A 13,195-nucleotide genomic window follows, 5' to 3' on the forward strand; every position below is an offset into this window, starting at 1 on the left:
TGTGGATAGATAAATGGCTGATCCGCACCAATCCAACAATAGGTCTATTTTGACCCATCGGATCTTAAGGCATTCAATGTGATCTGCCACTTGATATTGCGTGTCAGAAGAATATGGAATTTGAGCTAAATAAGTTTACTAAAGAAGTCCGTATCACAAGCTTGCAACAAGTGGGACTCACATTTGGAGTGAACATAAACATTAGGGCAGCCCTGTATAAATGTTTCGACGGTGGGAGTTTTCATCCTCATTATTTCTCATGGTGTGTCCTATGTAAGTTTGAGATCTCCCTCCTTTTAGGCCTTTGTCCTGGAACAGGCTGGCGAAATGGATGGACAGTATGGATGTAAACCAAACATCACGGGTAGCCCACGGACGCTGAGGTCACAGGAAATTCTGTAATCTCCCGTCCTACTCGGAAGTGTGATGGTTCACGCTCAGGCACTCGGAAATTGCATCCGCATCATCATTAGGTCCAAAAGCGTGTGACCTACTGTAAGTCATCATAGCGAAATCAGATTTGGTTGAAAAATATAAACCTTTTATTTGAAGAAATTTGTCTGGACGTTCAGACAGCTGGCCACGTTTCATCTTAACCGTTGAAAAATGGCCATCAATTGGCTTCGTTAGTTACTCAAATCAGAGTAAATGGTGGCTTATGACCTAATAAAAAGTGTGGATAGACTTTGAACGTTCTAAATAGAGTCACTTGCATCCCTCATGTACAATTCCTGAGGCGCCTGCGTATCAATCATCACACTCTGGCGGAGTATCAAAGCTTCCCTCTAAAAAAATAATCCCAAAAAGATCCTCTCTTTTCTAGAGAGAGAGTGGGAGAGAGGGAGAGGGAGAGGCTGGGAAATGGGTAAGAAGGCGACAGTAGAGAAGAAGAAGAAGAAGAAGAAGGGCCGTCCTTCTCTTCTAGAACTCCAAAAACGTCAGCAGCAACTAGAAAAACGAAGCCCTAACCCTAATTCCGGAAACTCTGATCCTAACCCTACTCGCCGATCCACCAGACGAAACCCTAACCCGGACGCGGACCGGATCGAAGAAGAATCCCGAGAAGAAGAAGAAGAAGAAGACGACGACGACAACGGCGATGAATTGGATGGAAAGAGAAAGGAGAAGAAGCTCAAGCTCGTGCTTAAATTACCGCACCGGTCGTCTTCGCCGACGGTGAATTCTTCCGGCGGATCGGGTGGGGGGTCGGACGGTTCGGATGATTCGGACGGGGAGACTTCGCTCAAGAAGCGGAAGATCAATGCCGTCCGCGGTGATGGATTGGACGGGTTGGCGGGGAAGAAGGTACCTTTTTTGCCCCTCGGATTTTGAGTTTTTACAATCTCAGCTATTGTGGATTATTTTGTGAGAATTTGGCTTGAAAGTTGGAAGTTCTTTGATTTGACATTAGTCAACTGTTCAGTTATTTTGTTGAAAGTTAGGTCAAAGATGTCCTTATTTTTCAAAAATTATTTACTTTTTGTTTAAATTCTGGATCGGAGTTTTCTTTTTTGAATTTTTAAAATTATGTATTGGATTTTTCTTTTTGATTTTTTTTCCCCCAAAAAAGTCACATTTTGTCTTCTCTTCTGTCGAGACTTCTTATTTGAAGCTGATTTGCATTTAGGTCTCTCTCTCTCTCTCATTTATTTAAATGTTTGGATTCTGTATGCGAATTCGATTTGATCTGATTCGTGTTTCCATTGAGTGATTTCGGTACTATGGATTTTGCAGGCTGTTGGGCATAATTCTGGTCTGAATGCAACGGATCCTCTTCCAGGTTTTGGGGTTGATCGTGTTTAAGTTCACAAAAGACGTTAATACTTAGTACCATTTAATTAATTAATTAAAATATGAACAGGAACCCCACCAGATTCGGGCCTCGCAACACCCTTACCGGACAAGAAGTTGCTGGTTTTTATTCTTGACAGGCTTCAAAAGTGCGTGTTCTCTATTTGGGAATGATCATATACACCCTGATCGATGGGTTTGATATTGTAGCCGTGCAAAAGGTGGGGCCCTCCATTAAGATTGTCTTTCGCAAAAATCAGGCAGGTCTGGTCACAGGCTGCACTGTATGAAATCATTAGATGCTTTATATCAGATCTCCCATGTGTTCCTATTGCCTTCCTTGAGTCACAGGTTTTGTGATTTTGGCGCCTTAGGATCTCCTCCTGCCACAGCTTGTTGTCAAGCATAGACAGCTCTTCCCTTTTTTCTGCCCCTTCTAACTCTTGAGATCTTCCAGAACATTCTATCTCAGACTGGATTCTACAAAGCTGACCCTCGATTTGCGCGCTTTCTTCCCACAAATATCTCCAGAGCCCTCCTTCAAACACCTGCACAACATCAGTTTCAGATACCGGAATTTCTGCACTATCTTGAACATGGGCATGCCCTTCACTTTGATAGTACAGGTCTCCCTAATAACCCTTTCTTATTCTGGGTGCTCCAAGCAGATTCATTCAAATAAGAGTGATTCAATATGCATGCGTGGCCTGCATGATGACTGGACTAGCCTGACTTTTGTGCCAGGTGATATTCATGGTGGGGCCCAACTTTTTCATGGCTTAGATGTAGTGCACATGGGGCATGTTGTCACATGTACTTCAGCCAGTAACTTACCATCTACTAGGGTGTATGTGATACTTCCTTCCTCTTTTGTACATATATATCCTAAACAATTCACTCATTTGATTACTTTTTTGGTTCGTTTTGATGTTGGGTTGAATGAGATTTTTGATTTTACTTCAGGAAAGACACTTATGGTGTATTCTCTGAACCCGTGGATCCAGATGAGGTATTTTTCTGAAATGAAAAATGTATTTCCAATAATCAAATGCACATTTTTTTTTTCACCCCGATGAAAGAATTTCTTTTAGGCCTAAATTTCTCTCTCTCTCTCTCTCTCTCTCTCTCTCTCAGCTGCCAGACTACCATGAAGTCATAGAGAATCCTATGGATTTTAGCACTGTGAGGAAGAAGCTATCTTCTGGGGCGTATGCGAACTTGGAACAATTCAAGGTTAGTCAATACACTTACTGGATTAGAATACTATGCTCTTGCATTGGGGTGTTTGATCGATTTATTTATTTATTCTTGTAGTATGTTTTTATTTTGGTAGTGGACCCATGAAGTTTTGCATAATTATAAGTGTTATTTTTCTCATCTTTTATTGTTGCAGTTGTTTGTTAGGGATACCAAAGAAACCCTATTTCCATGTGACAAATATCACTAAGGTTTTTAAAATCTTTTGATACTTCCATGAATAATTAATCAAATGACATTACTATGATTATATCGTTAGATTTTCAAAATCTCGGCATTTTTAATTTTTTTCTTTGAAAGATGGAGAAAATTTATTAAAAAAAGCCTAACAAGACATTAGGCAAATTGCAACAAAGTAGCCCGATTCAAATCAACCAGGGAATCTAAACATGAGGCCCATCCCATTGCATCCAACTTGGTTGTTCAAAACACCTCGGCATTTTTATTTTTTCACAATTCTATCTCAAAATTAACTTAGTTTTTGTTATTTCATTATATGCATATGTATTTCAATTTTAAAATTGTTTTTAGTTTATAATAGTAATAATATATAAATACACACACATGAGGAAAAAGTAATATGAGGTCGACCTCATGGGAACTTCCCATGAGGTTTAATCTTTGGGCCCCACCATGGTGTGTCAGACATCCACATCGTGCATTCAGTGGGTCTTCTCTAGGTTATGGGATGTCCCAAAAATCCGCCGCATTCGGAACTTAGGCAGGCCACACCATCTGTAACCATGTGAAATCATGCCTAAAACATCAAAAGCACTTGTTGGGGCCCACCTAAGTTTTGGAATGGCATGAAATTTGGTGTGACCTCTCATCCAAGTGGGGCGCACAGTGGATGGGCTGGATGTCTGAACCTCATCTCAGTGGGCTCTATAAACAATGAGGAAGGTTTCAATGGGTGGATATCCACTCTTAACTGTTGTTTGTTTTGTGCCTCACCTAAATCATGGATTAGCTTTATTTTTAGGTCTATGGCCCACCATGGAAGGGTGCATTTGATTGATGGGGTGGATGTCTGACACACATCGCGGTGGGGCCCACAGAGCTCGACCTCATGGGAAGCCCATGAGGTCGACTTCATAGTACCTTTCGCCCCTATGAGGTTGACCGCATAGTACCTTTTCCCATATATATATTTGGGGAGTCAAGGAACAACATATTCATAGGATGATTGTGGCAGAAATGAGGATGTTGAGATGGATGAGCGGCAAGATAAGGAAGGATAAACTTAAATGCGAATTCATTTGAGGGAACTTATATAGGGTAAGAAGTCGAGGGAAGTAGACTAAAGATGATTTGGCCATCTGCAATGGTGACTGAGAATAACGATAATTAGGAGTGAGTTGCTTAAGGTTGAAGGCTTTAAAAGGGCAATGTGAAGGCCTAAGGGCCTGTTTGGTTTTCCGAATTACACTTTAATTGGCTGTAAAGACATCATAATAACTTCTTTACATGTATTTCTAATCATTGGAGCAGTACCAGGATTCTGCTTTCCCACGCTTGTTTTTTCAAACTTTCAGAGTGTAATACACACTAACTGTGTGACCAGTCGTTTGGTAATACATTATAGTAGTCAAATCAATATGTTAATAGGCTTATGGTGTCCACCATTCCAGTTATACATATACTCAAAACGCTTGTTTGTTTTTTCAAACAGACTGATTATGTTTAGAAGGTTACAAGTGACTGCATCGGACCTGATAGGGTCTTATACGACCAGGACCAAATCTGTCCTGCTTCAAGTAGTAATTTTGGTAAACATGTTCCTAGATCAACTATAATCTCAGCTCTATTAATTGAAATAGCTGAAGCTTGTAGTGATGGTCCACATATGAAAGAACAGTAGCAAGGCGTCATTAACCATTGGATTTGTAATAGTTTCTATCCTTCCCACATTAACTATGAATGAGCTGATTGAAACAACAATATGTGGGCATCCGATGATGCTTACACCAGACAGTATTACATGGATTTTGCATTGGAGCATGTGAATAGATTGTGTTGTAATATTACATATCTTGGTTTACCTGAAAGAGTCATAGATGTGACAATTGTTAGATATCAGTGTCAACGATGCAAACTAATGTCCATAATGTTGCGTGATAGTCCAAAACATATTATCTCCTTTGTTACATATCAGTGTCAACGATGCAAGGGACTAATTAATATTGCAACACATGGTCCAAAACATACTATCTCGCAAAACAAATATCAGTGTAAACGATACAAACCAACGTCCAAAATATTGTCCATAACAGTTTAAAAAAAAAAGCCATATAGCCAACACATAGGCTGCCTACTTAAACGACCACAGCGTCCAGCCATCAGTACCGCCAAGACATGAGGTGAATGGCGAGGATTAGAACCAGGCAGACAAAGATAATCTTGATTAGCGCCAAAAGTGCATTCGTCGAATCTTCATCAACGTCCTCCCGCATGTAGTTCCCACTAGCAGATGGACAGTAAAAGGATGGTCCCTGGAAAGTCGGTAGAGGATTCATGTGAGCGGTCGCAGATCGCCGTGCAAACGTGGACCCGCTACTGTCACGATCCTCCTGCGTCTCAGGTGTGAATGCATTTGTCACATCCATACTATCGCGATATTCTTTCCATTGAACTAATGCCTCTGACGTGGATTTGTATCCATGGAAGCGGGCACACGTATACCCTTCCACCTGCTGACGGCATTCCTCCCAGTTGTGGTAAATACCTGGACGACGTCCGTTGAAGACAACGTAAAGTTTTTTAGGCATCTGCACATATTGGGAAATATCAGATGAATGTGTCTTAAATATTGTAGGAAACATAGAGTATAAAAAACCTGAGATAACCAGAGTCTGGCAATATGAAAAATGGCCTTCTGCAGTAAGAGTATAGAATACCTGAGCTAACCATGAAAATTACATCATAGCTACACTACTGATTAAATAGACCTACATAGTACGTACCCTATGCAGATATGAAAAGCAAAGTCCCATACGTCATACGAAGGTTACGTCTAAAGTAATAGCAGATAATATGGGTTTTTAGGCAGTGAGGAATAAGCATTAACTACAGGCCTAAATCCATAAACGTAACAGTTATCATCTAAAAAATTACAGTGATCCAAGTGCCTCCCAGCACAGCTATCTGTAAAACAGAATAGCAGGAAAAAACAAAGTTTGTCCAGTATTTCAACAGCTAGTACACTTCACTAGCCGAACAGAAAACCCAAAATATTGTCCAACGAACCAAATGGCTGATCAGCCATATGTAGATAACATCCCAAAAGAGAAGATCAATGGATAAAAAAATCAGTCAGAAGAGATCATCAGTCCGAAGACTGATCTGGTGCAAGTATCATCAGCACAAAGTCGAGCCTCATAGACTCGGGAAGCGAAAGGAACGACGCAGATTGGCTTTCATCTTTGGACAGGATCCTAGTTGATGTAAGACCTCGTTACTTGTGAGGCCATCAATCTGCTCGAGTGCAGGTACAATCTACTTCATACGTATGACGTCTTTGCCTTTGTGTATTGTTAGTGCCAGAGACTTGACAGCATCTGCCACCTCACTCATCCCTTTGCCAATTACGTCACATGGGCGTTCCAATCTGGCTCGCTTCCTAGAATTGGTTGTGCTACCCGTGTTGATGGAGTTGTTGCCATTGTGATTCGGACTTTTGGTTGCAATATGCGCACCGTAATAACTTTGAAATGACCATTGGATGTTATGTCCACTATCTCCCACATCGTCACTTGACAGAACAAGTGTTTCGTCATTAAGATCAACCGATGCAGTCGGTGTAACATCATCATCACAAGACTTTCTCGTACCAATTTGTGTATGCATATTTCCAGTCGTAGCACGAAGTCCAGTAGCTCGGTCACTTCCAAATAAGAACACCAGGTCATCATACCTTCTTACCGGTTTCCCACGAACATGTTGGGCATAGGGATGTGACTATTCACAGAGATAGAGATATATTGATTAGTAAACCTCAATGGACTGGCTTTGGATAATCTAAATGATAAATGAAAAAATAACATCTCACCCGTATGTAATCATCCCATACGTCATCTGGTGCGGTAACTAACTTCTTGTCGTCATCCCAACCGAGCCCACTCGCGTTCAGGGTGTCCCGAACCTCAAAATACAACCTCTTTAGTGTTTGCAGGCAATTACCAACATGTTTCTCCACAACTGATATCCCTAGTGCCCTCCTGACACTTTCTACAAACGTTTTATACGTTTCTTTTTTAAATCTGTTCGCACTCTTGCGGCCGTTCGCAACCACATCCATCAATGTATCGATGAGACAGTCATCCATTTGGTCTGTCCACCGCATAGCACCACCTGAGATAACGTTCTCATCAAGTGATTTTGATTTGTATTTGCGTGGTGTCCTTCTGGGTGTGTCACACCGACCTTGCCCAGACTGTTTCTTTGGTGTAGTCTGGTTGTCACCGCTATTTGGATCCATATCGTCATCACTATATACTTCGATAATCTAAAAATAGCACAATAAGCAGATTTAGTTTGACAAGTACAACCAAAGCATCTAGGTCAGGAGGATGCATTAATTTATAATAGGTGAAATATATAAACACAAAAAGTAAAGATAGCATATAGAAATGGGGATATTCATCATTACAATCATCAAAAAGTATATATGGATCTTTTAACAAAGGCTGTATAGGCAACATAGTACAGTCATGTGATGATATTACCTATTGTAAAAAGTGAAATTACAATTCAAATTTCAAACCATACGACTCACAGGATGAGATTCGTTCCACATCCTAGTAGCAATATTGTCTCGATATGTCGCCCATTCGTCCTTCTCCCATTGTGTCACGTTCATATCGCATGGAGACAAATCTAGACTCTCAGCAACATTTGTAGCTGTGATTTCATCTTTTACCAAACCTTCTCGCCAGATATACGGATAAAGTTGTGTAAAACACAACATGCGATGACTATCTTCACCTGTGTTTGAGGGTTGTATGGTGGAGCTGATTTGAGGATTGGAAAGCGGGCTTTCAATACTCCAAAAATTCTCTCTATAACGTTTCTTAGTTGAGCATGCCGATAGTTGAATAGTTCTTTCTTGTTGGAAGGATTGCGGCCCGTGCGGTACTCATTGAGGTGGTTCCGTACACCACGGCAAGGAGCCATGAATCCCGATGAATGAGCGTAACCAGCATCAACTACGTAATACTTACCTACAATTAATTGCGATGAATTATCAATCTAATTGGGTGGAAAATCATATTATCAATTGGTTGTCAGACAGTTATAAACTCAGTACCCGCAGGCAAAGTTAACCGATCAATGGAATGTGTCAAAGCACTCTGTAAGATGCGTGCGTCAGAAGCTGATCCCTCCCATCCGGCGAGCACATATACGAACTTCATGTCAAATGTACATGCACCCAACACGTTCTGAGAAAGTACCCCTTTCCTGTTACGGTAGGTTGCACTTTCCAATGCCGGTACATAGGCGGGTATATGAGTCCCATCAATTGCACCAATGCAGTCCTATTTTCACCGTGAATAATCAGGAAGACAGTATATGACATTGCGCAATATTGCATCATTTGATTATACCATACCTGAAAGTAATCACTTCAGTTAGGATTGGCTAGGATCTCAACTGGTGTATCCGCACCTAGGAGTTTCATGAACTCCGGATACAATCCGACAATAGCATCCACCGCTTTACTAAAATAGCGGCTCACCGTTTCTCCAGATCTTATAAACCGATGCCCGATGACACGGTTCCTAACATTGTCCTATCGTGTGAAGGAACATGATAAGTTGTTCCTCCATAGATACATGTTTCCTGTCTGGAAGTAAATTTCTATCTCTTAAAAACGAGCATAGGTTTAAAAATGTAGCTTTGTTCATGCGGAGTTGTGCTACACACTCATTGTCACCCGCTCTAATAATCCCATTTATTAGCTTCCTTCTTTCAAGTTCTCCAAATCTGGAGGGTGATTTATATAAAATATTATTGCAATATTCACCTACAACAATTGTTGTAGTTGCTGCAGTAAGTGTAGCTGCAAAGGCTGCTGTTTCTTCATCCGTCCATCCATGTTCATCCATGTTCTGTTTGGTTTTCTTGGAGAACACACAGATTGTTCGGCTGATTCAACAACATAAAAATATCAATATTCAGCGCCAACTATCCAAATCTGGTCTAGGAAATATTGAAAGGTTCAGTCCAACTTTGCTATCCTATAGCTTCTTAAATGAGATTATTATATTATTGCTACAGGTTCTATGGAAAATCATGCGTATTTCTTAGCTGTCCATCGAGGGACTGTTTATCAGACATTCAGGGTTAGGTTCTACATGAGGTGCATTTGGCCTGTGTGCAATCAGACTCAGCATGGTTGATAGCTATCTCAGCATGTTCAGTTAACCAAGGGAAAGGTAATACAACACATGATAGGTAACCATGTTCAGATAGAACAAATATCGGTCGTATCTGGTTACCTGTCTCAGAATATTCAGTTAACCTCAGCATGAGAGGATGTAAGAAATCACCCCAATACACACAGTTGAAATCAGTCTCATCCATGTTCAGTTAACCAGAGGATGAGATAATGTAAGAGAGTAATTAGCTACACAGACATTTAAAATTGTCCAAGAATGGTCAGTTAAGTAGAGCAGGATCAAATAAGAGATTAAATAGCTACATAGACATCTGATATCAGTCTCTACATGTTCAGATAACCATGGTAAAGATAATGTAGGAAGTAATAGGTAACCATGACCAGATAGTAGAACAAATATCAGCCATGGCTGATAGCTGTCTGTATTTGTTCATTTAACCATGGCAATGATAATTCAAGAAATGATAGGTAAGCATGTCAACAACGTCCACCAAATATCTGTAATGGCTGTTACCTGTCACAGAATGTTCAGTGAACCTGAGGATGAGAGGATGCAAAAAATCACCCCAACACACTCATTATCACATCAGTATCATCCATGTTCAGATAACCAGAGCATGAGATAATGTATGAGAATAATTATCTACACAGACATGTGAAATCAATCCTAGAATGGTCAGTTAACCTGAGCATGTTATGATGTAAGAAATCATAGATACATTGTCATGTGAAATCATTCACAACATGTTCAGGTTCTACATGGCTTTGTTGGAATAGCAAATGAGAGCTACACAGCTGAAATCAGTCTCAGCTTGTTAAGTTAATCATGGGAAAGCTAATATAACAAATGATAGGTAACCATGTTTAGATCGTAGCACAGATTACTGAACATGGTTGATAGCTGTCTTAACATGCATGGTTGATAGCTATCTCAACATGTTCAGTTAACCATGTTCAGATAGTAGAACAAATATCAGTCATGGTCGATAACTGTATGTATTTGTTCATTTAACCATGACACTGATAATATAAGAAATGATAGGTAAGCATGTCTAGTTTGTAGAACAAATACTAGTCATGGAGGATGATTGTCTCTATTTGTTCAGTTAACCATGACTATGCTACAATGAGAAATCATAGGTAACCATGTTCACGTAGTAGAACAGATATCTGTTATGCCTGTTACCTGTCTCCGAATGTTCAGTTAACCTGAGCATGAGATGATGGCGGAAATCACCCTAACACACACAACTGAAATCAGACTCATCCATGTTTAGTTATCCAGAGTAGGAGATGATAGGAAATTAATTAACTACATTGATATAGTGATATCTTCAATCAGTCTCAGCATGTTCAGTTAACCATGGCATCAAAGGAATGACACATGATAGATACACACAGCTGAAATCAGTCGCAGAATGTTCAGTTAACCATGGCAGAGATGATATAACTTCCGACATCTACACACACTGTGGAGCGAGTACCCCATGGCCCTATTGGACTAGGAATGTATCAAGGAAAGAGGCTTGCAATGCGCACATTCAACCTCAAAGTAGAGAAAGGAAAACATAAAGCCTGTTCGCCTGTCGGCACCTATACAATGGCCCACCATTTGTTCTTTTACGGGATCAATGTCAAACATGTGGGCAACAAGTGTCCGAAACAAGTCAGAACAGGACATCAGCTTCTATTTCATAAACTCACTTCTAACTTAGTCATGGTCTCCATACATTCAACAGAGCCACATGACTTACCTCTTCTGGCGTTGCCGTAGCTGATGGCGGGGGGTGGATGTCAGTCCCAGACGACAAAGGATATTTCTGCTTGACAGAGTAACAGATTTATTACCGTAGAAGAAAAAACTATAGTGGAATAAAGGGATGGAATAGAGGGTTTTCAACCGAAACGTAATACATATAATACTTGAGTGGGGTATTGGAGAAGATGTCAGTAGCAGAAGGCAGATGGATCAGGCCCCGGAGATTGCAATGAACATCACAATCGGGTGACGAAGTCGACAAAGGGAAACCATGACGTTCCAACAACATGCAAGACAAATGGGATCATGGAAATCGTAATATGTTAGATGGCAGAAGACATGCGATGACATGCAAGCTACCGAACAAACGGACATCAAGCAAGGCGTGTGATCTGGATGAAGAAGAACAGCAACATGATGGCCAGATTAAAATGCATTCTTCCTTGTTTCCATACTTCAGATATTATGGAAACAGAGGATGCGCAAGCGGAAGGAGATGCTTTTGATTTTTCCCTGTTTCCATAGCTCAGGTTTCGACAGTAAACACGGAGAAGTGGAAGAGAAGGAGATGCTATTTGGTAAATGGTAGGGAGAAGTGAAAGAATAGACGATAGACAAAAGCTATCTGGTTGAAGGGTATGCCGTATATCTGGCCTGAGATTGAACGCTCTGAAAGAGACGAGTGCGCTGGTGAGAAGTGGAAGAAAAGCAGAAGCTTTTGAAATGATAAAATCTGAAATCATACATATGTAGCACGATCAGTGCTCATGCGGACCACCGAACCATGGTTGTCAGACAAATCCATACTTTGAACTACCGTCAGCAGGGGATGTAAATCCCGTCTCTGCCCGATGCGTCTCTACTACCGATTCGGGCGCTGTCAGACTGTGTCCGAAACATCAATTTTCAAACGGGCGGCTGGAGTGTAATGAAGACTTATTACACCTAAATATGCGTAATTCGAAAAACCAAACAGGCCCTAAAAGGACATGGGTAGAGGTAGTAAGAAAAGTTTTGATGACCTATGGTTTAACTGAGGATATGGTCCTTGATAGAGTGGAATGGTGGTGTAGGTTTTGTGTGGTCAACCCCAATTAGTTGTGACCAGGCTTAGAGGATGACAAGACAACAATTTTGTTTTATCTTTATTTTTGCCTTTTGGTTAGATTTTCCAATAATATACGAAGAAAACCTCAAAGTCTGGAAATCTTCAAAAAAATTCCTGAAAAGCGAGAAATTGTTGAGAACGAGATTTTTCGTAATCCCATGTTTGTAAGCATTGGAGTAATTCATTTCAATGAAGTTTTGACCCAATACTCAAAAGCAACATGTTTCAAAAATTTGATATTTGGAACTTTATGTTCTTTGTTCCTTGTTGCAATGCAACTCTCCTCAGGGCTTGTTTGGGAGCATAGATTTGGAACCCTTTGGATTTGGAACTCCCTGGATTTGAAACCCCCTAGATTTGGAATCGTCCCATTGTGTTTGACACCTGGAATTGAGAATCCCCTCTAATTCAAAACTAGCTATGCATAGTATATTTACAGGGGTTTGAATTTAATTACTAAATCAACTTTAATATCTATAATTAGTGTGTGTATGTAATGTTCGAAACAATGGTTGTAACAAGCTTGTTGAAATCAGTGTATTAAATAGCGTGTAGCGTACGCTACGTAGCGTAGTGTACAAAAAACGCTACGTAGCGTATAAAATAGCGTAAATACGCAGTAGCGTATGCTACAAGGGTTGTAGCGTACGCTACACATACGTAGTGTGTAGCGTATATCGCGTACACCTCAAGACTACTGTAAGAATTTTAAAATAAAAGTCATTTTAGTTAAAAACTTGTTTTTAAATGGTGGTGACTGGGCATCTTTCCTTTTGAGTAGGTGGTGGGGGACTCATATTATAAGTCTTTTTTTTTTTATAACTTAAAACAATCGCAATAGGGCTTTCGAACAACTCTATTGCAATGCCACAGTAGTCGCAGG

The 13,195-nt window shown here is 40.4% G+C and overlaps 1 protein-coding gene across 1 annotated transcript in view; it reads left to right on the forward strand.

Moving 5' to 3' along the window:
- The first annotated feature begins 722 nt into the window (after positions 1–722).
- LOC131237010 (uncharacterized) overlaps positions 723–13,195 on the forward strand; it is a 46,225-nt gene continuing 33,752 nt past the window's right edge. The window contains exons 1-5 of the mRNA XM_058234617.1: positions 723–1,305; positions 1,735–1,780; positions 1,862–1,940; positions 2,755–2,800; positions 2,926–3,024. Of these exons, the coding sequence (XP_058090600.1) occupies positions 862–1,305; positions 1,735–1,780; positions 1,862–1,940; positions 2,755–2,800; positions 2,926–3,024 (714 nt within the window). The 5' untranslated portion in view covers positions 723–861. The remainder of the gene's footprint in view (positions 1,306–1,734; positions 1,781–1,861; positions 1,941–2,754; positions 2,801–2,925; positions 3,025–13,195) is intronic.

This window comes from Magnolia sinica, chromosome 2, assembly GCF_029962835.1.
Source record: "Magnolia sinica isolate HGM2019 chromosome 2, MsV1, whole genome shotgun sequence".
Taxonomy (NCBI): Eukaryota; Viridiplantae; Streptophyta; class Magnoliopsida; order Magnoliales; family Magnoliaceae; genus Magnolia; species Magnolia sinica.